Source organism: Leishmania donovani, chromosome 31, assembly GCF_000227135.1.
Source record: "Leishmania donovani BPK282A1 complete genome, chromosome 31".
In the NCBI taxonomy this organism is placed as follows: domain Eukaryota; phylum Euglenozoa; class Kinetoplastea; order Trypanosomatida; family Trypanosomatidae; genus Leishmania; species Leishmania donovani.
Window position 1 is genome coordinate 1,115,920 of NC_018258.1, and position 22,084 is coordinate 1,138,003.

Here is a 22,084-nt window from a genome sequence, read left to right on the forward strand (position 1 = left end):
CCGGCCTTCGTCTCTCTCTCTCACGAGCAACTTGCGATGATCACACACACACACACACACACACACACACACACACACACAACGCAATGGGGTAGAAACAACAAGCAAAAGGTCCGGCAAAAAACAAACCAAACAGAAAGGCACGCCCGCAGTTGATGTGCGCTCGAGTCGAGCCCTTCACCGTCAGGGGAGCGCCCCCTTTCTTGATGTATCGAAAAAGGGCGAATGCATTCGTGTCACATCTCACAGAACCAGCACACCTCTACCATGAACGCATAACAGCAAGAACACGAAAAGAGAATCGGCTCATGACTTTCGATCGTCCGTTTCCTGCCGTCTCTTCGCATCCGCCAGCTTTATGGAATACCAGCACGGCGACTTCACGCGTTTCACATCGCTCAGGCGAATGCCGCTCAGTGCCGTAAAGTCCACAAACTTCGATTGGCCCGTGTACACTTTCGGACCGTTGTAAATATCCGGCTGCGGCCATGGCATCTTGGCGCTGCTACTCGGACATCCCCGTGCGCTCCCGGATCGGCCCTGCCGATGGCGTGCATAGGCAGGGAGCTGTGGTTGCGTGTGCTTCTGGTAGCCCGCGGTGAGGGAGTGGAAGTGATGCCGCTGTTGCTGTTGCTGGAACAGCTGTTGGCGCTGCTGCTGCATGATTCGGTGCCGCTTCATCTGCTCCTGCACCCGCGGGTCAGGGTGGGGCTGGTACGCCGGATACAGATTTGTGTCGCCGTTGCTGTATTCATAGCCCCTGCCGCCCCAGCTATCGTTGGCAGATCCGTTTTGGGGTGCTTGTCGCCTCGTTCGCTGCTGGGCTGGTGCGGCCGGAGGAGGGGGAGCATCGCGAGACGGCGGTGCTTGTTGACCGTAAGAAGTGTCGGGGCCACTCCTCGTCTCGGTTGGCGAGGGTGGGCGAGTGGCACACAATTCGCTCTCGCCTTCCTTTCCCACGCGGGCTGCACCGTCATCCACAGTAAACGCGTCCGCCTCACCGAACACAAGACTCTCGTCGCTGCTGTTGGAGCTGCGGAAGTCATCCCACAAATCGCTCATGTTTGGGATCAGCAGCGGGCGGCCATCGGCATCATAGACTGACACCTCGTCGTCGTCTGTGTCGAAAACGTAGCGGCTCTCTGTTGTGGCATCGAAGATTAAGCTGTCGTTTCGCTTAGCGCCGCCGGCAGAGGCTTCCCGCAGTCGATCGTGCGGCAGCACGTTGAGTTCCAGGGCGCCAGAAACGCTCAAGACCCTCTGCGACAGCGCCCGCGATGCCCTTACCAGTGTCTTCTTCTCCATCACCTTATTGGCAACGAGTGCAACGTACTTCCACTGCGACAGGGCTAGGCCATTAACGCGGCGCAGCATCGCTGTCCCGGCCGTCTGGCTGCACATGCTCTCCTCCATATTCTCCTCCATCTTCGTGAGGTGCATAGCGACACTCTCAGAGGCTTCGGCTGCGGTGTCCTCTACATGCCGCCCTAGCCGCGCGTTCGAGCCACTTTCCTCATTTTGTTTTCTTTTCGAAGTCTGCCGGGACGTCATGCTCACCGGAGGAGTCGAGAAGCCCGAGGTGGTGCCGGCAAGAGAGAATACGCCGGCGCTCTGGCCCAGTGGTTGATCCAAGAAGGTGCAGTTATACATTCCTGTGGGTTCGTCGCAGCGTAGGTCGTACGAGGGTGTCATAAAGAGCGATGCAAAGTCGACACGGCTAAAACCGGAGGCCTCGCTCGAGTCGCGGTTCTTCGCGCTCGACGAATTCGCCGGACCACTGGTAGCATCGCTGGCTCGTCTTGAAGACCGAAGCGTACGGATACGACCGCTGTTGTTCGCTCGTCCGCCTCTGATTGCCGTGCCACTAGCACCATCGCTCATCGTTCCCGTCGTCTTGTCACGAGTGCCGCTCATGAGCCTGGAAAGATGGAGCATCGCCTCGTGAAAGTTTTTCTCGCCTTCGGGTTCATGCACGAACGCATTGTTGTTCACGCTATTACCATCCGTGTTCCTCCTCGGAACTGTATCACGGGCCGGCTCGCCAGCGCCCTTGGGCGCAGGGGACGGCTGCGGCACTGCGAGTGTCCGACACTGCAGCAGAGAGTACGGCGGCGCTGAAGGATGGGGCAGCGGACAGCCTTCATGCACCTCAGGCCCACTGTTGTCGTAGAGAGTCCCGTACGCGACACAGTTGTCTAGAGTATGCGCCAAATCCGCTGTGAGCCGGCGGAGCATTGGGTAGCTACCCACGCCTCCCTCGTTGTCAGCAGCCTTCGGTGTCGAGGCGGTAGCGCTGTGTGGACCAAGCGGCGCCTTGGCGTTGGCCCGTGGTGGACGCTGTTGACCTTCGCGCAGCGGTGCTACAGGAGACGTCGTTGGCTGCCACTGTGAAGGCGATGCCAGGAAAGAGGTGTGACAGTCACTCCTTGTCGGTGATGCACTGAGCGCTTTTATGGACTGCTGCTGCTGGGCTGGCGAACGCGAAAGGGGCGGCGCGCCACTAATCGAGGGTAGACATGTGCCTTGGCTTGCATCTCCGGTGGCCTTGCCGCTCACTGGTCGGTCCGACACCGAGGAAGGAGAGAAGCCACTGCTTTCTGCAAGTTGCCCATCAGCGCTTCTGTGAGACCTGGTCTGCGATCTGTCGGAGGGCACGCAAAGGGGGTTGCTCTGTTGGTTCCTTGCCGTTGTAGCCGACCGCGCGCAAGGCTTGGGTGAACTGTCGGGGATGTGCGGCGGAGGCCCGTCGCCGCTGGTGCTGGGAGCCGAATCTGGTCTGCATATCCTCTCCTTTGTCACCTTCCAGAGGGCGCTCAGTTTTTCGAGCATTTGGGTGCCTGCGAGGACGCGACGTTTTCGAAGAGGCAGCACGCGCGAGCGCGTCTGTGCGTCTAGCAGAGACGGAGAAACAGGGGATCGAGAATGGGAAGGATACCTGGCAGTGATGATGCGCAGTTAATGGCCCTGGGGCTCTCCATGAGCGACAGAGTAGAACCCGCAACACGGTCGCAAAACAATGCGGCGAGAAAGAGGAAGCAAGCGAGTGGCGGTGTCTGCTTGCGCTCAACGTGTGCAGGCAGATGATCTGCCACGAAAGACGGTTCATAAAACAAAAAAATGTGTGACCTCTGCACTGCGACTTGCCCAGGAATGCTAGGCGCCGTGGTACGGTGAGTGCACACAACGGCCAAGCTGGCAGGTTGCCCTTAGTGGAAGACGAGCGCGTTAGAGAGATGCCGACTGCACGTGCGGGCGAGCAGCGGATCTCTGATGCGTACGATTTTTTGGGAGGGGTTTCCGAATCGAAAATAAATGCTGCATCAGCGCTGCCTTTCGCCCTTCCGTTCTGCTTGTCAGCTCCGGCAGATGCAGACATGTTGAGCCCGAGTAGAACACAGGGTGGTGTGGGAGAGAGGGGGAGGGGGCTTGGCGTGGTGGCATACGAGGCCCACTCTTGTTCTTTGTTTTGTCGGGCGACCATCTCTGCAAGAACAACACAAAAAAAAAAAAAAACAGAAAAATAAAACGAAAAGGAGCATCTATGCAACCGGGGAGTGGCGCAGCGTGGAAGGAAGAGAATAGAGAGGGGAGGGAGACGTCAAAAAAGCGTCATGTAACTCCACTTATCGTATAGGATAGTTCTCCACAGCTCCAACCTGTGCGGGGCTGGAGCGTAGTGAACACATGAGCGAAGAGGGGGGGTAGACAGAAGTGAGTCTAGCAGAGAAGTACGGTGGAGCGGCAAGGCTGGATAAAAGGGATGTTGTCGTCTATGTTGACGAGGACAGAAATGTATATATATAAACGGCATGCAACATAGGCACATAAATGAACGGCAGTCGCTGCTATATGTCGCCACTGTCGCCCTGTATCCAAAGGGAGGTCAAGGTCTCATAACGGCACTCAACTCGCAGCTGATGTGCGATAATGATGAAGAGAGGGGGCCCCACAACTCACGGAGACGCCGTTTCACGCGCACAGGAGGGACCGAGGGAATACTGTCGGCGCCTGCAGTCCTCCTACTTCCGCTGAATCTAGGGAATCGACAGAAGAAAAAAAAACGAAGGGGCGCACGCCTGATAAGACTCTGCTGCGCAGAGACACGCAGCACACAACACACAAAACTTCTAAAACGATTTCATCCACGGCGCCGTCCAAGAAAAGAGGAATCACTCATCTGCCCTGTACGCAGAGCGTTACCTGTGCCGCCGCCGCGGGGGGTAGCCGGGGGACCGCGGATGCATGGACATGGGTGGCCTCGGGACGTTCGGCAGGCGAGGCCCTGGCAGGGCCACTGCGCCCTGTTGACCTGGTTTCATGATCATCACTCGAGGGCCTCTAGGCCGTTCCTTTCCCGCACCAAAGTGGACTTGGCACTCCTCATACCGTTGCGCTTCGTTCTCTTGCTGCTGCCACATCAATCCACGCTCCGCCCAACGCATGGCAAACAGCTGGCGATCCTTTTCCTTCTGTGCTTCCTTCTTGTCGATGTGCGTCGAGATGTCCGGTGAATCAACGTACGGGACGCCGGGGACGTCGAGGATTGTGCGGCGTCGCTGCCGCTGCTCTCGCTGCTCTGGAGAATCGTGATCGGCGCGGACGTAGTTGTATGGGTGCATAGGAGGACGGTGAGCGAAACGACGTCCTGGCACGCTCACTGCTAGTTGGGTGTTCTGCGTGGTGGAGGGATCCGACGAGATCCAGTTCTCATCCGCGTCGCTATCCGCAGGCGTTGCAGTTTCCCTCGACTCGTCGCTGCTGTCCACGCGCGCCTCGTCGACGCCGGCGGCATCCATCTCCGTTTGTTCCCTGGGCAACACGCCGACACTTCTCGAGCGATCCGCGTTCGCCAATCCAGTTTTGGTGACAGCAGCAGAAGATTCCAGCACGTGGGAGTGGACGTCCGCCACGCCACTCTCGTCCAGGCGCGAGTGGCAGAGAAGAGTGGCGAGGTTTCTGTGCTTCGTGTGCACCTCACGAGTGAACTCCGCCTTGTGCACCTCCTCAGCGTCGTCCGCGCCTGACGCCTCCTCATGCGCTGCCTGCATGGTGGAAAAGCGACCGAATTGCCTGGCACCACCAAGAAGGACCGTGGTCATGTCGTGAGGCATCCGCAGCAACTCGTCACTGAGTGCGCAGACCGTCGGGTTCACCACAGTTGCCTCAGGCGGCAGAGGAAGGGGAACGACAGAGCTCGTCACGGCGCTGTCACCAGCCGTCAACGCTCCGCAAACTGTCCGGTCAGTGGGAATGCTTACCCCAGACGGCGCCGTCGCAGCGGCCTGTGGTCGTGTCGAAAATTCCACTGTCTTGGAATCGTGGATGCGACTGTTCCCCGGCGAGCTCTGCAGTATGGAGACGGGAGTCATCATCAGGCAGTCTGCGCGGCAGTAGCCACTGAAGTCAAAGCCGGAGCGTTGATGCTCGCGAAGCTGTTGGATGCTGGCGTCAGCACGTTCGCTGGCGGCATCTGGCATGTTGTGCACGGAGAGATCGGCGCTGCTGCGAGGATACGTCAGGATGGTCACTTGGCTCCTAAGCCCGTCTCCTTCCAAGAACGATCCAGTACGGTTCGCATCGCTGTCCGTGCAACGACCTGGGGGCGTTGACTTGGCTGGGAAAGCGGTGACAGCGTCAAACTCTGATATGGTACTCACCTGCTGGGTGGCTTGCCGAGTCGACGCCTCTTCGGCGCATCGTGCCGGGGATGGAGAAGTGCGGAGGTTGAAACCGGCGCCGACGCGCACCAGCGTCGCGTTGCTTCGTGAAGATACTCTCGCGCTAGAAATGCGGCTCTTGCGTTGGCGACTCTGCAGCGGCACGGCGGTATTCAAGCTCTTCTCCTCCGCAGGTGCCGCCGCAGGAGGAGGTGGGGCTGGCGACCCGCAGCCTGGCGCTTTCTCCGTTGAGCTGCTTCTCATCGCAAAGCGATCGAACCGCTGAGCGCGTGCCACTTCGTCTGATGGGGGCACTGGCTGTGGCTGACGAGGTGGTGGCCGAGTGGCCTCGGTGGTGCACACCTGGCACTTTCCCGTGGCACACTGGCATCCGAGCTCCCCAAACGTACATGCGTTGTTGTCCTTCAAGCAGGAGACATGTCGTTCACTGAGGCGCTGGAGGGCATCTGCTAACTCGTCAGGGTCCATAATAGAGCTCATCGTTGCACCCTCTCTTCCGCACCCTAAAAAGGCCGTACACGTTGAGGCCGCCATTTCCTCTCTTGTGCTTGCCGTTAGCTGAGAAGGGTTCACCGCTGAGCACGTCGGGCTACGGGGTTGTGATCCACTGTCGCATCCGTTGCATACCACTTCCGACACAAGAAGAGCAGTCGTGTGGCTTGCGAATGCATCGCAGTCTCTCGAAGATTCCACACGGGACACCCTTCTTTCCACGGATATGCTCTCCGACCCAGCCGGCGCACAATCTGCAAAACCACGATTCGCCAGTCTGCCACCAACCTGTTCATTTGAACAGTTCATCGTCGAGTCACCGCTTTCGCCTGCCTTCACCGCGCGCTTATCGCTTGCACTCAGCGCAGAAGTACCGGCTGGATAGCTACAACAGCCACCGTCTGCAAGGCTGTACCCGCCATTCGAACGCGACGCAGCGCCCGCGTCTGGGGCCACAGCGCTGTCGGCCTCCATCATGCTGCCGTACCCGCCGCGCGACCGCACGCTGTCGTGGTGGGTTCCAGCGTCTAAGGGGGGTGAAGTGGCTGAGGTTACGGTGGTCAGCGACTGAGTGTCAGGGGCATCCACACTTTGCGTGCTGTGGCTGTCATCTGTTCTGTGGTTGTGTAGGACGGACGCGTCTCCGAGATGAGCTGCCAGTGCATCTGATAGGCTGCGCCTGGCTGTAGCTCTACCAGAAGAGAGGCGGTGATGGGCCGAGACAGTGCGAGGGCCTGTAGCGGCAGCGGCTGGAGGCCGCGATGCGGAATCGTGAAGGGGAGTGGCAAACTGTGCACCGCCATTCGCAGAGTGCTCGACAACATGAGCCCAACAGGTGTTGCGAGAAGCACAACAAGGGCCTGCGTTGGCACTGTTGTCGCGTTGTAGTGCGCTGTATGTGTTGGCGGATGCGTCGCTGACGGCGATGGAGTCGAACAGTTCAATCGGGAACCCTTGCCGATAATTTCCACCACCCATAGCTGAGGTTTCAGCGTTGGTGTGGAGGAGGCTTCCAAAGGCCGATTCGCCGCTTGGAGCAGATGGGGCGTACGAGGACCCGTCGATTGTCGTCGAGGGTGGAGAGAGACGCGTGCCGGTGCAGCCATCGCACATGCTGTACGCCGGCGTGCCATCGTGGAGGCTCTCCGTTGCCGGGAGGTCACTGAAGGGTGTCTTGCGCCCTTCGCTTCGCGAACTGTGAACGCCGCTGTCCAACAATGGGCTTTTTAAAACAGTGGCTGTGCCGCGAACGCGATGCGCGCTCTGCCTGGTGCGATCCGTCGTGTCTGAGGATGCCTCCAGCACGCTGAAGGGCGCTGCAGTCGCGGCAGACGTGCCTCGACGGAGCGTTCCGTTTTTGCTGATGGTCGGGGACTGCACATCGCTGGCATCACAGGGCCCTATCGCCAACGCCCCTGAGTCAGTGAACGCACTGTACTCGGCAACTGTATGCAAGCCGGTGCCCGTGCCCTCTCTGGCCTTGATGCTATCAGCGTTGCTCATCGCCGCCGTGTCTATGTGGCTCTTGATGAGACTGCCGTAGCCAGTCTTCCTCCCGGCAGCGCCTTCTTCCTGAAAGGTCTCCGTCATACTTGGCATGGTAGCGCTGCTGGTTTCCCACGACGCCTCACTGCGGCTTCGCTGGGAGCACTCTGGCCTGTGCGTTGTCGTCGAGGCGTTCGGCAGCGTCGAGTAGTACTCCGTAGCCATCACTGTGTGAATTGTGGGGCTCTCCGCGCTACTCAGGCCGGCGTACAGCCGCTGCTCCGGCTGCTGCTTGGACGTATCGGTGGCTTCCGCCGCGCACCCATCACGCAGCAGGAAAGATGTCGCCAGACAGTAAACAGCGCCCGTAGTGTTTTCCGTGTCCCCAACGCCGACACTAGACTCGTGCGGGTCATTCAGGGCGGAGTACGCGACGGTGCTTGCAAGTGTCTGTGATGCTGGGTTCTCTTCGGGAACTGCAGTAGCTTCGCCGTCGTACCACTCGTGGTCGCCACTCACACCGTGCAAGTACTCTACGACGCTTCGAGCGCTTGTGGTATTATCCGCGACTGCTGAGAGGTCTGAAGAATTGACTGTCTCACCAGCAAGCCCGCTCGGCTGTGCGCTTGCGCCATAGTCCGCTGGGCCGCCACTACGGTCAACGTGCCCATGCTGCGGATGCCTAGCGGGCAGGCATCGCCGACCGGGTTCGGTTCTTGCAGCCGGCGTGTCGGATGAGGTGATGGCTTTCCAAAACGCCGAGACAGAGGGGGTGCGTTCTTGGTCAGCGCCCCCGACAAACTCTCGGTAGAACAGGCTCAGGCCTTCCTCGCTCTCATTGGCAGGGCTGACCTCGCTGAAGACACCTATGCTCGGTGTCACGTCAAGCATCGCACAGGCGTCACTTCCGTGCACCTGCAGTCCGTGACGGCTGCGCGCCGTTGCCTCTCCAAGAGCGCAAGCGGCGTGAGCCGAGGCGGGTGGAGCGGGGACACGCTCCTTCGACATCGACTTGCTTGCGGTGCCCTTTGTTGTTGGTGGTTTGCGCCCGGGGCCTTGGAAGACGGACGGCTCCTCCACGACTGAGGATGCTTGCTCCTCGACCACCTCGAACACGTTCTTCGCTCGATCCTGGCGGTTCGCGGCATCCACGACAACATCCACAACGGGGCGGTCCTCTGCCTTTGCATCCCGTCGATCGATGACTGCGTCCTCGCGGGTGTACACGTGCAGCCGACCGTACGTCAGCGGAGATCTGTTGCGCACGCAGGGGCTGCTGAGTGTGTGGCGGGACTGCGGAGAAAGGAGACCCGTCGTCGGGATGTCAGAGGCGTCCTCGAGCGCGTCGAAGGCTGCTGTCCGCCGCAGCTGTCGCCGTTTATCATGCGCACCTTCGATATCAGACAGCTTCGCCGCTTCCGTCGGAGACGCTGGGGGATTGATAGCGTAGTGGTGCTTGGGTTTCTTGCGGTTGCTCTCCTTTATTTCCCGCCGCACACGCCGAATCTCGTTGACACGAGGCAGGAAAGAGGCTATTGTGGACGTTGTGCTCACCGCCCCGTCGGGAGGTGTGGTGCCGGCCGGGGACGTCAGGAGAGACACATACCGCGTGGCCGCCTCGTCGCCAAACTTGTCGCGGAGCAGGTACCACGCGAGAATTGGAAGCAGCCGCTTGTTGAAGGGAACCGAGGTGAGGAGGGAGCGCTTTCGGACGGCCTCCAATTCAAGCAGCACATCCTCCTCAGAGAACATCTTCTTGTCCACGAGATCAGCCAGCACCGAAAGGTGGGCGTTCGAGCGCGCGACAGAGCTCAGGTCTCTCTGGCCGAGATTCCGCGCCACTTTCGGCGCGCCGGCCCGCGCCGAGTGGGTGGCAGGCGATTGCCCCCTCGGAGGCGTATGGCTCTCTTGCGGGAGGGTGCTTGGTGTCCGCAGAGATAAAAGGTCCGACGGCGGTTTGGCAAAGTCCCTGTGGAGGGGATCGAAGGGCGAGAGGGCCGATGCCGCCGCGTCGCTGTCGGACTTGACTCCCGACGCGCGCGCCGATTGTGTATTCGGTTCCTTGGAGGCATGTGGTGGAGGTGGCAGGGCGGGCCTTTCCGGGAGGGCAGGGGGAGGCGCGAGCAGCTTGACCGCCAGCGGTTCACTAGGCTTCTGAATTCTCAGCTTTGCCGTTGACGTGCTGAGCTCGGCCGGAAGGTCCTTCCCGTACCGCGCGGTGCCCATGCTGTCTATCCCATGCACCACTCCAGGCGTGACGCCTGCCTGCGCCTCGCTCGAGGAGCTGCGCTGACGACTTCCGGTGCGGTGGCTCGATGTGTACGCTTCAGAGGATATGCGTGACGGCGAAATAGGGGAGATGCGCGAGGCAGAGGAGCGCCTCTCCGCGTCTTCTGCGGCACTAACGTCTGAACTGCACACCTTACCGGGAGTGTTGGTGAGCGACATCGCCTCGGGGAGGTGTTTGGCTGACAGGAACGGTGTGGCCTTCTCCGACGTCGCGGCGTTGGCTGGGCGCGCTTGACGGGACACTGAGGACATGGCGCAGGCGTGACGGCGAAGAGATATTACTTTGTGGTGAGAGTGAAGCGACCAACGAGGACAAGAGCCGGCGGAGCGAGGCACACGCACCGACACGGTGGGGAGAGGAAGAAATGACGAAGCGCGAGGATGAGAGGGGAAGAGGCCCAGGACGCTATGGGGTTGAGTGAGGAGGAGGTTAGAGAGAGACTGTGGTGGGAGAAGAAGAGGATGTGCCCATGAAGGGTGGAAAAGGGGAGAGGGAAGAGATCGGTATGTGTGTATTCAGGGAAGAGAAGGGAGGGGGGAAGGTCAAACAAAGGACTGAGAGAGAAAGAGAGAAAGCAAAATTCAGGCAGAGAGAGCGGATAAGAGACGTGCACAAGAAGGGAAGAGCCATAAAAGAGAGAAAGAAAAAACAGAGGAGGGTTCTAACGGGATGTAGGAACGAAAGGGCGTTCTATAGGGGTGCGACGGACACACCGTGTGCGCTGTAGAGCGCCACCGGAGTTCGAGAGGTGACAGGTTGGCGGGTGCTGCCCAGTCTAATGGTATCTGGGCTGGTGAATGCAGTGTGAGAGGATGAAACAAACAACAAAAAGAAACAAACAAAAAGAAGAGCTGTGCGCTGCGTCGGCACTTACAGTGGTGTAGTGGTACACTTTCGCGGACGCACTGGCGGTACAAGAGCGGCTTTTGCGGATCGGTGCACCGAGAGAAGGCGTGGGAGGGCGAAAGACGGCGTTGCATCCGTTGAGGGTAGGGAAGGGGAGGAGCGTGAAGGAAGACAGAGAATCATTGCGACCCACGACGAGGGTAGGCAGGTGAACCTCTTCTACTTAGCAATGGGCGTCAACGGCATAAATCGGCATTGCTTCTGCGCTGGCGAGTCCTCCGATTAAGCGCACATGGCCAACGTCGAAAGAGGCAGCCAACAGCCTCCGTTGCAGTGCAAAGATGCCGTTCGCACCTTCTTGTTTTTCTTCTGTCTCTGTGCCATGAGAGTCGAACCGTTTCTACTCTCCCCCTCCCGTCAAACGCGACGCGTGAGGAGAGACGCGGGGCAGCAGATGGGGGAACAGATGAGGTGAAGAATACGAGGTGGTGGTGGTGGGGATGGGAACGGCAAAATGCACGCAGAAGACAAAATAGACAGACAGACGCAAGCACGCACAAGCAGATAGACATCCAGACGTGACAGACACAGAATACGGAACGAGAGAGGTGATGGGTCGAAAAAAAAAACGAAAAGAGGAGGACGCAGAGATGGAGGCAAGCCACAGTGCGAGGATCTCCACGCAGGAGACTTTGTATGACACGCCGCACGATATGGTCGGCGCTCCCCCACGCATGCGCTCACACATGAAAGGAAAAAAGGAGGAGATGTCTATCGAAAAAGGGAGGAAAAAAGCGTCCGAAAACGGCAGTCGTACCACATAGGCCCCGCCGCCGTCCCGCCTGTTATCGTTTTGGTTCAAGGTGAGCGGCTCGAGTAACCGGAGCGGCTTACATCCGCGTGGGACCTTGGCTGAGTAGGCCGACTGCTCACTCTCGAATAGACAATCCACGTGCCCTTGCGGTCCCATCCTTCGGGGCGCGTGGCATGGGCACGTGAGCTTCCGATCCCCCCTCAATCCTCGTAGATGACTTTGAGGACGCGGCCGCGTGGCGGGCAGCATCGAGAAGCTCTGAGATTGCCACGACTTTGCTCCATCTCGGTGGGGCTGCTACCCATTCCGTCGCTTTCACACTGGTTCCGGTTGTCGGACGACGAGCGACTCCTGGGCGCGTTGTGACTGTCTGCAACGTTGGCAGCTCGTGCTGGAGAGAGTGGTCTCGAAGCGGCAACAATGTCGAGGAACGCAGAAGAGAGGCCTACCTCTCGCAAATTGGCGTCGGTGGTCGGTGACGGTGACACCCCTGCCTTGACGTCATCAGAACCGAGCCTCACGACTTCCGCGGTGTTGACCGCAGCCGCTGCGTTCAGAAGCTTCGCTATCGGTGCTATCTGTCCCATCCGATGCGGTTGCTGGACTGTGGCAATCCTTGTCGAGGCGTTGCTTGTACATATGGAGGTGTCGCTTCTATTCACATGAAAGAGTGGCTTGGCTGTCGTTGGTTTCGCGCGCCTTCCAACGTGGCTGGTGGAGACGTGGTCAAACACGCCATCGTGAGGTCTCTCGCGGCCGAGACCGTTCTCACCCGTCTCCGCCGCCGCCAGATCAAATCGTCGACGCCGCGCACCGCCGCCGCCTCGGGTGGTCCGACTGCGTTCATCGCCCGGCCCGTCTTGCGGCCGATCTACGGCTTCGGCAGCGCCGGCGCGTGCGGCTGCGCTGCGCGCCTGGACGCCACCCCACACCGCCTCTGTTTCGCAGGGAGCTCGAGGTGTGGAAGAGACAGTGCTGCTGCCGCCACCCTCAGATTGTACAACAGGGCCGAAGGTTCGCTGCTGCATCCACCGTGCCTTTGTTGTCGACGGGGATTCGTCCAGGTAGCTGTCCGTCCAGGTGTAGGAGAGTGACGGCTCTCTGGCGTTTCTCAGGAAAGCGAAGGAGTCGGCCGCGCAGGCCTCACTCCAGGCCGACACCTCTCTCGCCATCGCAGAAGGGGCCGGTGGCCCCGCGATTCTCATCTCCGACTTTTGTTCATGTTGCGGCGCGGCGCCGACCGTTGTGGGCGTACCGCTCTGAACATCAGCGTTGTTGGAGTCTTGCGTTTCAAGTGGGAGTCTCTGCGCCAATAACTGGGGGTGGATGTACGGTCGGCTGGGCGACGGTGGCACGTCTGCTACAAGTAGCTCCGTCTGCTGGGCAGCTCGACTGTAGCGGATCTGAAGCAGAAGCGGTGCTGTGGCGTAGCGATCGCTGGCGGCCGCGCCGCTGGACTCAGTCATGTTCCAGACAGAGGCGGCTGCCGACAGCGGCCGGTCGCCGTCGGTGAAATCGCTGCTCTCTGTATCGGACGGCATAGTGCACCGATTTGGTAGGATGCGCCCATTCAAAGGGAAGAGATGGATGTCTATGAGCGACTGCAGAGTCCATCGGATGTGTGGGACCCGAGACAGAGAGACGGTAGAGGCCCTGTGCCGAAGAACGCAGACGATTGCATGAAGGGTTGTCAGCAGCGAGCCGCTCTGAGGAGAAACCGTGTTCACGAACAGGACGGCGAGACCATGAAGCCGGCAGAGGATGTGAAGCAGGCAGTGTATAACTGAGTGCTGAAGTAAGTCAGGTGCGCCTCCAGGCTTCGGCGCTTCGGGCGGAGAAGCGAAATCACAAAGACGCAGAGGACGTGATCAGGAGGCAGTGAGAGAGGGGGAGGGGTGCTGGGCAGGCGCGGCGCATGAAAGATACAGTGATGGCAGAGAGCCCGCTGTAGGGGATGAGTGAGTCGATCGTGTGTACCTCCACAACCACCAAAGCAGAGCACCCGTCACCTACACGGGCCACCCCACCGTCACAAAACGCAAGCCATCCAGGCCGGCGATAAGCAAGAGAGAAAATGAGATGGACAGCGCAGACTGCGTATCGTTGCATGGGTTACTGATGCATAACAAGAGGAATGAGGTACGGGAGGAGGTGGGCAAGGGTGGCCTACGAAGAGCACTCAAAGACCCATCGCGCTGATATAGAGTGTCCGAGAGCCCGTAGGGGACGCTGACGGAGCGAGCGCTGTGGAGAGAGAAACGCAAGGGTCAGAGAATAAAGTGATACCGCAGTTGTGTATGAGGCGCATGAAAAGATACGGACACATCCGGAGTAGGAGTCGGGATGGCTCGTGCTGCGCAGCACAGGTCAAGCTGGCCCATATCGCAGATCGCACTCTTTCAACGTCCTCCCACCGCGCGTGACGCTAGCGAGGCGCGCAACTCGAAGGAGGGAGGGGACTTGAGGACGAAGCGCACAAGCAAAAAAAAAAAAAAACGGAGCGTTGCAGATGGGGTCAGGTACCGTTTTTGCTGCGTTTCCACGATAACCATCATGTGATCGAACATTTTCATTTCCGTCAGCGTACTCGTCTCCACAGAGCCACATAGCACGGCCTCACCCCTCACTCTACTACCCCTTCCGCCTGTCACAGATCCCCCGCATCGCGTGGTGCGACGGCAGCCGTAGACACGCCCTACAGCAAGGCACCGGCTCAGCCATCTGAGCACGGCACCTGCCCCCAACTCTACGCACTGGCTTCCTAAAGGCTGCTTCCACCATGCCGGCCGCCACCCCCGGCGCTTCCCTCTTCTCGCGGTGGCACTCCGCCTCCGCACACCAGTAAGCAGCGAGGGCCGGGTGAGATAGACTCGAGTTCCCTTGACACCTCGCCCATCGTATGGATGGTACAAGCGTGTCCGGTGTCACAGGCCGCTCCGACCTCGCGCCATTCAGGACCTCACCGCCTAAATCAGCAGCGATGCACCGCCCCGACCTCGCCTCGGGTCGCCGGTGCCTGACGCTGTCACCGCCAGAGGTGGTTCAGGCTTGACAGGGGATAAGGGGTGCTGCTTGGCTCCCCGCCACACAGAGTTTGGGGAGGGGCACTGAGCCCTGCGATACCACGCACTGAGGTGTCCACACGCCATCCGCTGGTGCGGAGCGAAGTGGGGTGACGCTACCACGAATCCCGTGAAATCGTTGTCCACGTGGTGCTCCCAGCGCAGGAGTACTCTACTGCTCTGCGTCTAATGTGGTAATGGGGAGTGCAACAACGGTACAGCGCACCGGTGAGAGGGAAGGTGAGCAGAGGGAAAAGGCGGCTGGGTGTGCCAGCAGCCTGTGGCAGTGGGCGTGGTGTGTACATCTCGTGTAGTGACTGGTACTCGCCCCCGCTTTCAGCCAACAATGAGAGGGCCTTTCCCCACCAATCCCCGTTTTTGCGCCTGCCGTGCGAGGTCCCAGGTTGTATTGCACGCCATGCCGCAGCGCACTGGAACGGTAGTGGTGGCAGGGGCACCCGTAGCAGGAGAAGGGATAGCCCCTGTGCGTTGCTGTTGGTTCGTTGGCACGCTTGATTGCGGTGCGCGGCGCGGGAAAGGAGGCGAGCACGAGATAAAGGAGGGAATAGCTCGCATGAAAGAAGGCAGAGGCACCGAGAGGGAGCAGAGCAGGAGGCCGAAGGGCCCTCGTAGACGTAGCGAAGCAGGCGCATCGTGCAGAGCCACGAAGCACAACAACGACAGCACAGAAAGCAGATAAAGCGAGAGAGCCACATGAGTCGAAAACAGAAAGCACGTCAGTCACGCAAGAGAAGAGCAGCAACAACCGAAAACATGTGTGGTCGGTGCAAAGAGCGAGAAGGAGGCAGAGCGGGGAGGAGGGGGAGGGGCCGATGCACCACAGATGTGAGGTGCATCTCTAAACTTGTGCCGCGAAAAAAAGGCGACAACGCGTGTGCATGTGTGCGAAAGATGCTCCTCACAGCGTGGCTGCCTCAGCTCCTTGATTTCATAGACGGCACCACGTCGGCGACGGGTGTAGAGAGAAGCAGAAATTACAGATCACCGCGTTCGCGTACACGGGAGAGTTGTTTGTCTTGTTTTAGTCCCCAAGACACCTGCAAAACAGGGCTCTGATCGACTCTGAGAAGCACGCGACACACACACGCTGGCAAAACCACGTAAAAAAGAAAAGGAGGGCGGCGGGAAACATCAGCAGCCGCAGAACGGCACCTGGGGCGCGGGAAAGCACGACCCTGATTCTCCCTTCCAGGAGTGCACGTGAGAGTGAGGGCAGAGGGTACACAGGTGAGTGCAACACGCGAAGACGAAAGCAGAGAGCGAGTTGGAAGGAGACAGAGATACCAGATGTGGAGGGAGACTGAGGGAGAGGAGGGGAGGGGGGCTTGAGGTCTTGGCGGCTGCGACATGGAGGAGGGCTAGCGCAGTAACACCACTTTTCGTTACCCCTACATGGCATACGTCAGCATCGAAAGAATCAGTGCCGCATGGAGCAGCGTGCCACGGAAGGCGGACAGCCCGTGCACATGACGTGAGCCTCGTTCCGACAACGTGAGAGGAGATCATTTCGAAAGAGGCTGGGCGCTGCTTCAATCCACATGAAGAGAGACGGAGACAGAGATGAGAATGCACCGCTCAGGGAGGTGTGTGTGTGTGTGCGTGTTTGCGTAGAATAGGGAGGGGGGATCAGACAAGAGCGAAAAGGGGGGACAAGGAAGACATGAGATTCCAACCAATGAAGAAAACCAAAAGGAAAGACAACAGACGCCACGAGCGCCATCCAGTCAAGGTAGGCGGGAGAGATGTACGGAAAGCAGATGGAAGTAAAAAAGAGGGAGGGGGATATATGGAGGAAAAAAGAAACAAGAAGTTCCCGAGGACGTGGCGCGGCTCGAGGTCATCTGAGAGACGGAAGTGGCCAGGCTATACACAAATATTGGCTACCGCACACCACAGGCAAAGAAGAGGACGCCGTACAACGTTGCAAGGGCATAGCAGACTCGCACCGCTCACCACGAATCGTCCGAGGAACCTTCCTCACTCTCCAACATACTCACATCTTCTAGCACAAAAGAGGGGCATGGCTCACCGCTGCGGTTGGTAGACCTCTGCGAGTTTGTTCGATCGGAAGTCCGTGAGTCGCTAGGCAGGCTGTGGTTCTCCCTCCTGGGACTGCTGCCCGGAGTGGTGTGATCGTCGTCATCGCTAGAGAGCTCGCACAAGTCCTTGAAGCCGTGCTCGCGCATCTTGTGACGTGGTGTAACGACACCTTCCGCCTTGAACTGGCGCAGTCGGTGGCGAAGTTTCTTCCGCACGACCAAGATGCGCTTCTCGTAGATGGCTTTGGCACGGCTGTAGGATATGCACTGGTAGAAACCGATCGCAGCAACGAAGGGCAGCACAAAACCAAATATGGCCGGCAGTATCAGGAGGTAGATGTCCGAGGTTGTGCCCGGTGACGGCGGCATTGCTCAGGAAGGAGATGCCGTGCTGGGAAGGAAAACGAACCAACGAGATCGAGGTGGAGGCGTGTGGTCGCGAGAGGCTGCCGCGCCGTTGCTTGACGGCAATGATGACAGAGCGCCAAAGAGGCGCTGCTGAGAGGAAGAGACGGAGAGGAGGAGAGGGGGGGGAGGCGGAGGGGGCAGTATGGAGGGCCGAAATGGTTTGCATCAGTTCCTTCACAAGGGTATGCGAGGAAACAGCGCTGCACGAGGTGAAGCAGACCTGACTCGATCGCCCTCTACATTTCTGCCGAATCGTGCCGCTCAGCGCGCAAGAAAACAAAGGCCTAACCATCCGCCTTCTCTAGTATCCGTCCATCGCTGCGAATGGGGGACGGGCGAAAGGAAACAAAAGCCGCACGAAAAGAAGCGTGCACGACGCATCCTTCACATGTGTTCATCCTACCGCTTGAGATGCCGTACGCTCACCTCGGAGGCATGTGTACTTCGGTGAGCAGCTCCCCACAGCCTCTCCTTTGCTCTTTTGATTATTACGATTAGGGCACTTCTCCTTTACAGGAGTCTTCTCTCAAGCTTATCGAGACATCATCCATGTGAACACTAGGCCGTATCACATCACCCCATTTTCAACTCCAGCGATCATGCGTCCTCTCTTCTACAGGAGCACGAGAAAGGGAGGACGAAGGCGCATGCGAACGACGCCATTGCCGCACCGTGCTTCCCAGATGTATACGGAAGAGAGAGATAAATAACACGCCGATGCGCCGGATTCGCGCTAAAATCACTCGGGCTTACTTACGAGAGCGGCTCTTGAGGCGTTCCAGGTAGCTTTCAAGGTTCTTCTGCACCTCAGGGCTCTGCACAAATTGCGTGAAAAACTCTGTATCGTAGTTGCGCTCTTCGTCCGAAGCAAGCATCTGCAAGTACTCGCGTCGCATCATATCACGGGCCATCCACCGAGACTGCTGCGGCACGCTGAGAAAGCGTTCCGCCTGCTGGTAGGCCGCTTCGATTGTGCTTTCTTCATCGGCGGCCACCTCATCAATGAGCCCGAGGTTTCGCGCATCGTCGGCCACGGGTGTCTCGCCCAGCTGCAGCATCCGCTCCGCCTGGCGCGAGCCCAGCAGGTAGGCATAGGCTGGCATCACCCACGGCGGGGCGACGAGTCCTAGTTTCGTCTCGTTAAGACCGATGCGGTAGAGCCGGTTGTTGTTCGTGTTGTCCTTCGGCCCGCGAGCCATCAAACGGTAGTCGCAGCCCATCGCGATGATACAGCCCCCCGCCGGTGAGTTGCCGGTAATGGCCGCGATGATTGGCTTGGGGAAAGAGTTGAAGATGAGCCACATCTCCTGGAAGCTCTGCCAGAAGACCGCGATGCGATCCGGCTTCGGGTTATGCACCTCGACGAGGTCCAGTCCAGCAGAGAAGACTGTCGGAATCGCAGAGGAGATGATCACAGCCTTCGTCTCCTCGTTGCTTCCAAGCCACAGCATCCACTGGTTCAGCTCCTGGAAGAGCTCCAGGCTCATCGAGTTCACCGGGGCACGGGCCAGCTGCACGTTTGTGATGCCCTTCTCATTTGTGTTGATTCTCACAAACTTGGGCACCTCTGTCGGCTTCTTCGGGGGCTCGAACTCTGGCTGCGCGTCGTCGCTGCGCTTCGATCCCGCAGGAGCGGCATTCGTGTCTTGATGCCGGCCCTGCGGCACACCAGGCGGTGGCTGCGACTGGAAGCGGTACTGCGTGAGCTGAAACAGCCCCGGCTTGACGCCAAGAGTGCGGGCGCCACGGGTGAGAGTGGACGATATGGCGCGGCGCATGATCGCAGAAGTGCTGCGACGACAGCAAACAACAAGGCGGTGCGACAAGAATGTGGGATATGGTGGGTCTTCGTTGGAGGCCTGGCGGACGCGGCGGCGAAGAGACGACTGCACAGAAGGGGGAGAGGTGCGACAAGAGGTTCAGGAGCAAGCGGAGAGCAAGAATGGATAATGCACATGTGCGCACGTTGTAGTAGAGCCCGCGAGCAGTTTGGTGTTCCGAGCGTCGTTCGATGAGACACCGCGCGTGCCGAAAGCCAACCGCGCAACAGCGTCGGACCCGCGTCGGAGCCACGTCTTATTGAACCGCATCCTTCTCTTCCGGCAGGGTTTCGCCCGTTCAGGCTTAATCGGTATCCACAGCGTCTCCACCATAACATCAGAGACGCATCTTTTCCGATGAGAGCGCACCCCATGCAATATGTACGCATCATGGAAAATCACAACGCGCTCTCCACGGTGCGCAGAAACTGCTCCGTGCTTAGGTACGGAGGAGAGGCGACGTCAGCATGGATGCACCGCAGCACCTGAATTCCGCCGCTCTCCTCGACTGCGATGGCTGGAACAACGACATGCACGTGCATGAGCTGTCGCAGGCACGCGGCAAAGTGGTCAAACCCGTGAGCGGCGACCAGTCGCTTAACAGCGCGGAATGCGTGCTGGTACGAGGTGCCTGTGAACTCGCGGCCTTTCTCAGAGGCCCGAATGGCGCTCTTCGGCAGCGTAGCAGTCGAGGAGCAGGGCGACGAGCTCTCCGGCTTTGTGCTGCCGCTGCTGTCTGCCTTGTACGTGCGCATAGGCTTGCCCAGTAGCGTGTCGCCGAGGCACTGCTCGATCACCTGGCAGATGCCCTCCTTCACGGCAAACGGCAGTCCCACGGCGTTTCCTACCCAGTGGTGTGCCAGCTCGTGCACAATGAGCTCTGTCTGTTCCACCTCGGCGGTACGGTCCGCACTTCCTCCACCAGCGGCAGCAGTTTTCTTGCCTGGCTGGTAGATGGCCTCGTTGAGAATAATCGAGCAGTGGTGCTCCATACCAGAGATATACGGCATTGTTGGACCAAGAAGGACGTCCAGGTGCTCGCACTGAAGGAGCGGTAGCGGGCACTGAAAGAGCTGCTGGAGCGCTGTGACAGCCTCGATGGTGAGGCGTAAGACGCGCTCGAGGGTTGCCGTAGCGATTCGCGCTTGTCGTCGCGCCAGTACACGGACGGGGACGAGTGTGTAGGACACGTTACTGGTGTGGCTGACGCCGCTCGCAATGTCACCGGCAAACTTCGGGATGTCCACGCCTCCCTCTACCACCTCCAGCCCATCGCCAGTTGCGGATGTGCTCTCCGGCTTAGCAAGGCCTGGGAAGCACGCAAACGAGAAGACGTACGCGGGTAGCGGGCCGCACGGCGAAAAGCTCACCTGCACCGCCTGCTGCGCCGCCAGTTCCTTGCGGCCGCGCTCCTCGCCGTTCGTCAAGATGGTGCGAAAGCTACTAGGCACCTGGATACTCTTGAGCTGCCAGTCGAGGCGGTACTGCGGGTCGTCGGGGGCCGGAAACGCGCACCGGGCGAAGCGCACCTCAAAATGTGTGAGTAGGGGTACATCCTCGGTGCCGGGATTGCTACCGATCCCGCAGGCGGCGTAGATGCCGCCACAGTCAAAAGACTGAACTCTGCCAACAAACTGAGTTGTCAGATCCACTTCAGAGAACGGGGGTAAGCTGCCGGCGCCTTCAAATAGGATCAGCTTAGATCCCCAGTCCACTGCGGCGGGTGCGCGCGAGTCGTCAGACGTCTGCGCATCGTGTTCCACAACAGCCGCGCCGCCCCCTTTCCGAACCTTGGAGCTTCCCTTCCTTTTCGCAGCTCCACCGCTGAAGCTGCTGTCCGCTGATGCCGCACCAGCATCCTCCTGCTCGACGGACACAACCTTGAGCACTGCCGCGGCCGCTTCATTAGAGGCCGAGACGCACCTCACCTGGTAGGACTGGACATCGAGCACCTTGGCGTCCTTGTATATACCGCCAGCCGTGGTGAGTGCGTGAAGGTGCAGGGCGTTTTTCTCGGCTATCACGCGACGGTGCCGCAGGAAGTCGTCGTACTCGGAGTTGCCTTCAGAGGAAAAAGTAGCACAAGAGCTAGCAGCTCCCGCGGCGCTGTCTGCTGTGTCCCGATACGGCTCGCGTCGGTAGCGGATGACGGACGTGCCGTGGTAGGCGGAGCCAGCTCGAATCGCCGCGCCGCTGCTGGGGCGGCTGAAGACGAGCTGCAAAGTGCACTGGATAGGGTTCCATATGCACGCTGATGGATCCATGTGGACGCAAAAACAGCCCAGCAGCGCCGCTCCGCGATATCCTTCCTCTCACCTCGGCAGCGGAGACGACGGAGAGGTGCGTGGGTGGGGAGGCATGCAGGGGGAAGCGAGAGCACGAAACGTGACAAGAGAAGATCCGGAGCCCAGACTAGCAGCGCGTCCTTCTGTCCATCGAACAGCAAACAGCTGATGATTAGCATATATCCGTATCCTACTTCGGTGCCAGAGTCATGTGTGGTGTGCACGACACCCTTTTCGTACCCTGCATGGACGCCCCAAAACCAGCTGGCGGTAGTGGACAGTGAATTTCATCTGATGTAGCATCAACCCATTGCAAACTTCTTGTATAATTTCCTTAGCATGAGAAGTGGTGGTGGTGGCAATCGAATAAGAGCGAGTTAGCACGAGTTACTTGACGAACAACGACGACGCATCTGGCCCGTTTACCTTTTTGCCTCGCGACCACGCACTCCACTGCACACCGAGCACGTCGACAGATATGCACGCATACACGCCATCACAGCGCCGACGCCTCCGCTGCACCACGGCGGCATCTTGGCCCTCTAGGGCGAGACGGCTGCCGCCGAAGCGGGGACATGCGTCTCACGGTCTCTTCTTGTCCTTCCTCGCGCCTCCCTCGCACGCGTGCTGCGCCACCGGCACCAGACCGACCTGGGTGCACTGCGCGCCTGGACCCAACGCGGGCAGCGTCCAGGGCCCTGCTCAAGGGCGGAGGCACCGGCGTCCGCCGTGCGCGTAGTAGAGGGGTGGTGGTGGCCCAGGTGCATGCCGCACGGGCTCACGGAATCAGTTGGCCAGCCGCAGGCCAGGGCCCCCTGGAGGCCCTGTGCTCCGCCTGTGTGCC

At 59.5% G+C, this 22,084-nt stretch overlaps 6 protein-coding genes across 6 annotated transcripts; all 6 read right to left on the reverse strand.

The window, feature by feature from the left end:
* Positions 1 to 306: 306 nt before the first annotated feature.
* Positions 307 to 2,829, reverse strand: LDBPK_312280 (hypothetical protein, unknown function; the record flags this gene model as incomplete). The annotated part of the gene is made up of 1 exon (XM_003863268.1): positions 307 to 2,829. One exon carries the CDS (start codon positions 2,827 to 2,829, stop codon positions 307 to 309), a length of 2,523 nt encoding a protein of 840 aa, XP_003863316.1.
* Positions 2,830 to 4,196: 1,367 nt separating this feature from the next.
* Positions 4,197 to 10,196, reverse strand: LDBPK_312290 (hypothetical protein, unknown function; the record flags this gene model as incomplete). The annotated part of the gene is made up of 1 exon (XM_003863269.1): positions 4,197 to 10,196. One exon carries the CDS (start codon positions 10,194 to 10,196, stop codon positions 4,197 to 4,199), a length of 6,000 nt encoding a protein of 1,999 aa, XP_003863317.1.
* Positions 10,197 to 11,805: 1,609 nt separating this feature from the next.
* Positions 11,806 to 13,146, reverse strand: LDBPK_312300 (hypothetical protein, unknown function; the record flags this gene model as incomplete). The annotated part of the gene is made up of 1 exon (XM_003863270.1): positions 11,806 to 13,146. One exon carries the CDS (start codon positions 13,144 to 13,146, stop codon positions 11,806 to 11,808), a length of 1,341 nt encoding a protein of 446 aa, XP_003863318.1.
* Positions 13,147 to 16,637: 3,491 nt separating this feature from the next.
* On the reverse strand, positions 16,638 to 17,096 carry LDBPK_312310 (hypothetical protein, unknown function; the record flags this gene model as incomplete). Its single annotated transcript, XM_003863271.1, has 1 exon — positions 16,638 to 17,096. One exon carries the CDS (start codon positions 17,094 to 17,096, stop codon positions 16,638 to 16,640), a length of 459 nt encoding a protein of 152 aa, XP_003863319.1.
* A 788-nt stretch (positions 17,097 to 17,884) lies between these two features.
* On the reverse strand, positions 17,885 to 18,913 carry LDBPK_312320 (3,2-trans-enoyl-CoA isomerase, mitochondrial precursor, putative; the record flags this gene model as incomplete). The annotated part of the gene is made up of 1 exon (XM_003863272.1): positions 17,885 to 18,913. The coding sequence occupies one exon, from the start codon at positions 18,911 to 18,913 to the stop codon at positions 17,885 to 17,887; it is 1,029 nt and encodes a 342-aa protein (XP_003863320.1).
* A 440-nt stretch (positions 18,914 to 19,353) lies between these two features.
* On the reverse strand, positions 19,354 to 21,219 carry LDBPK_312330 (aminopeptidase, putative; the record flags this gene model as incomplete). Its single annotated transcript, XM_003863273.1, has 1 exon — positions 19,354 to 21,219. One exon carries the CDS (start codon positions 21,217 to 21,219, stop codon positions 19,354 to 19,356), a length of 1,866 nt encoding a protein of 621 aa, XP_003863321.1.
* Positions 21,220 to 22,084: the final 865 nt, after the last annotated feature.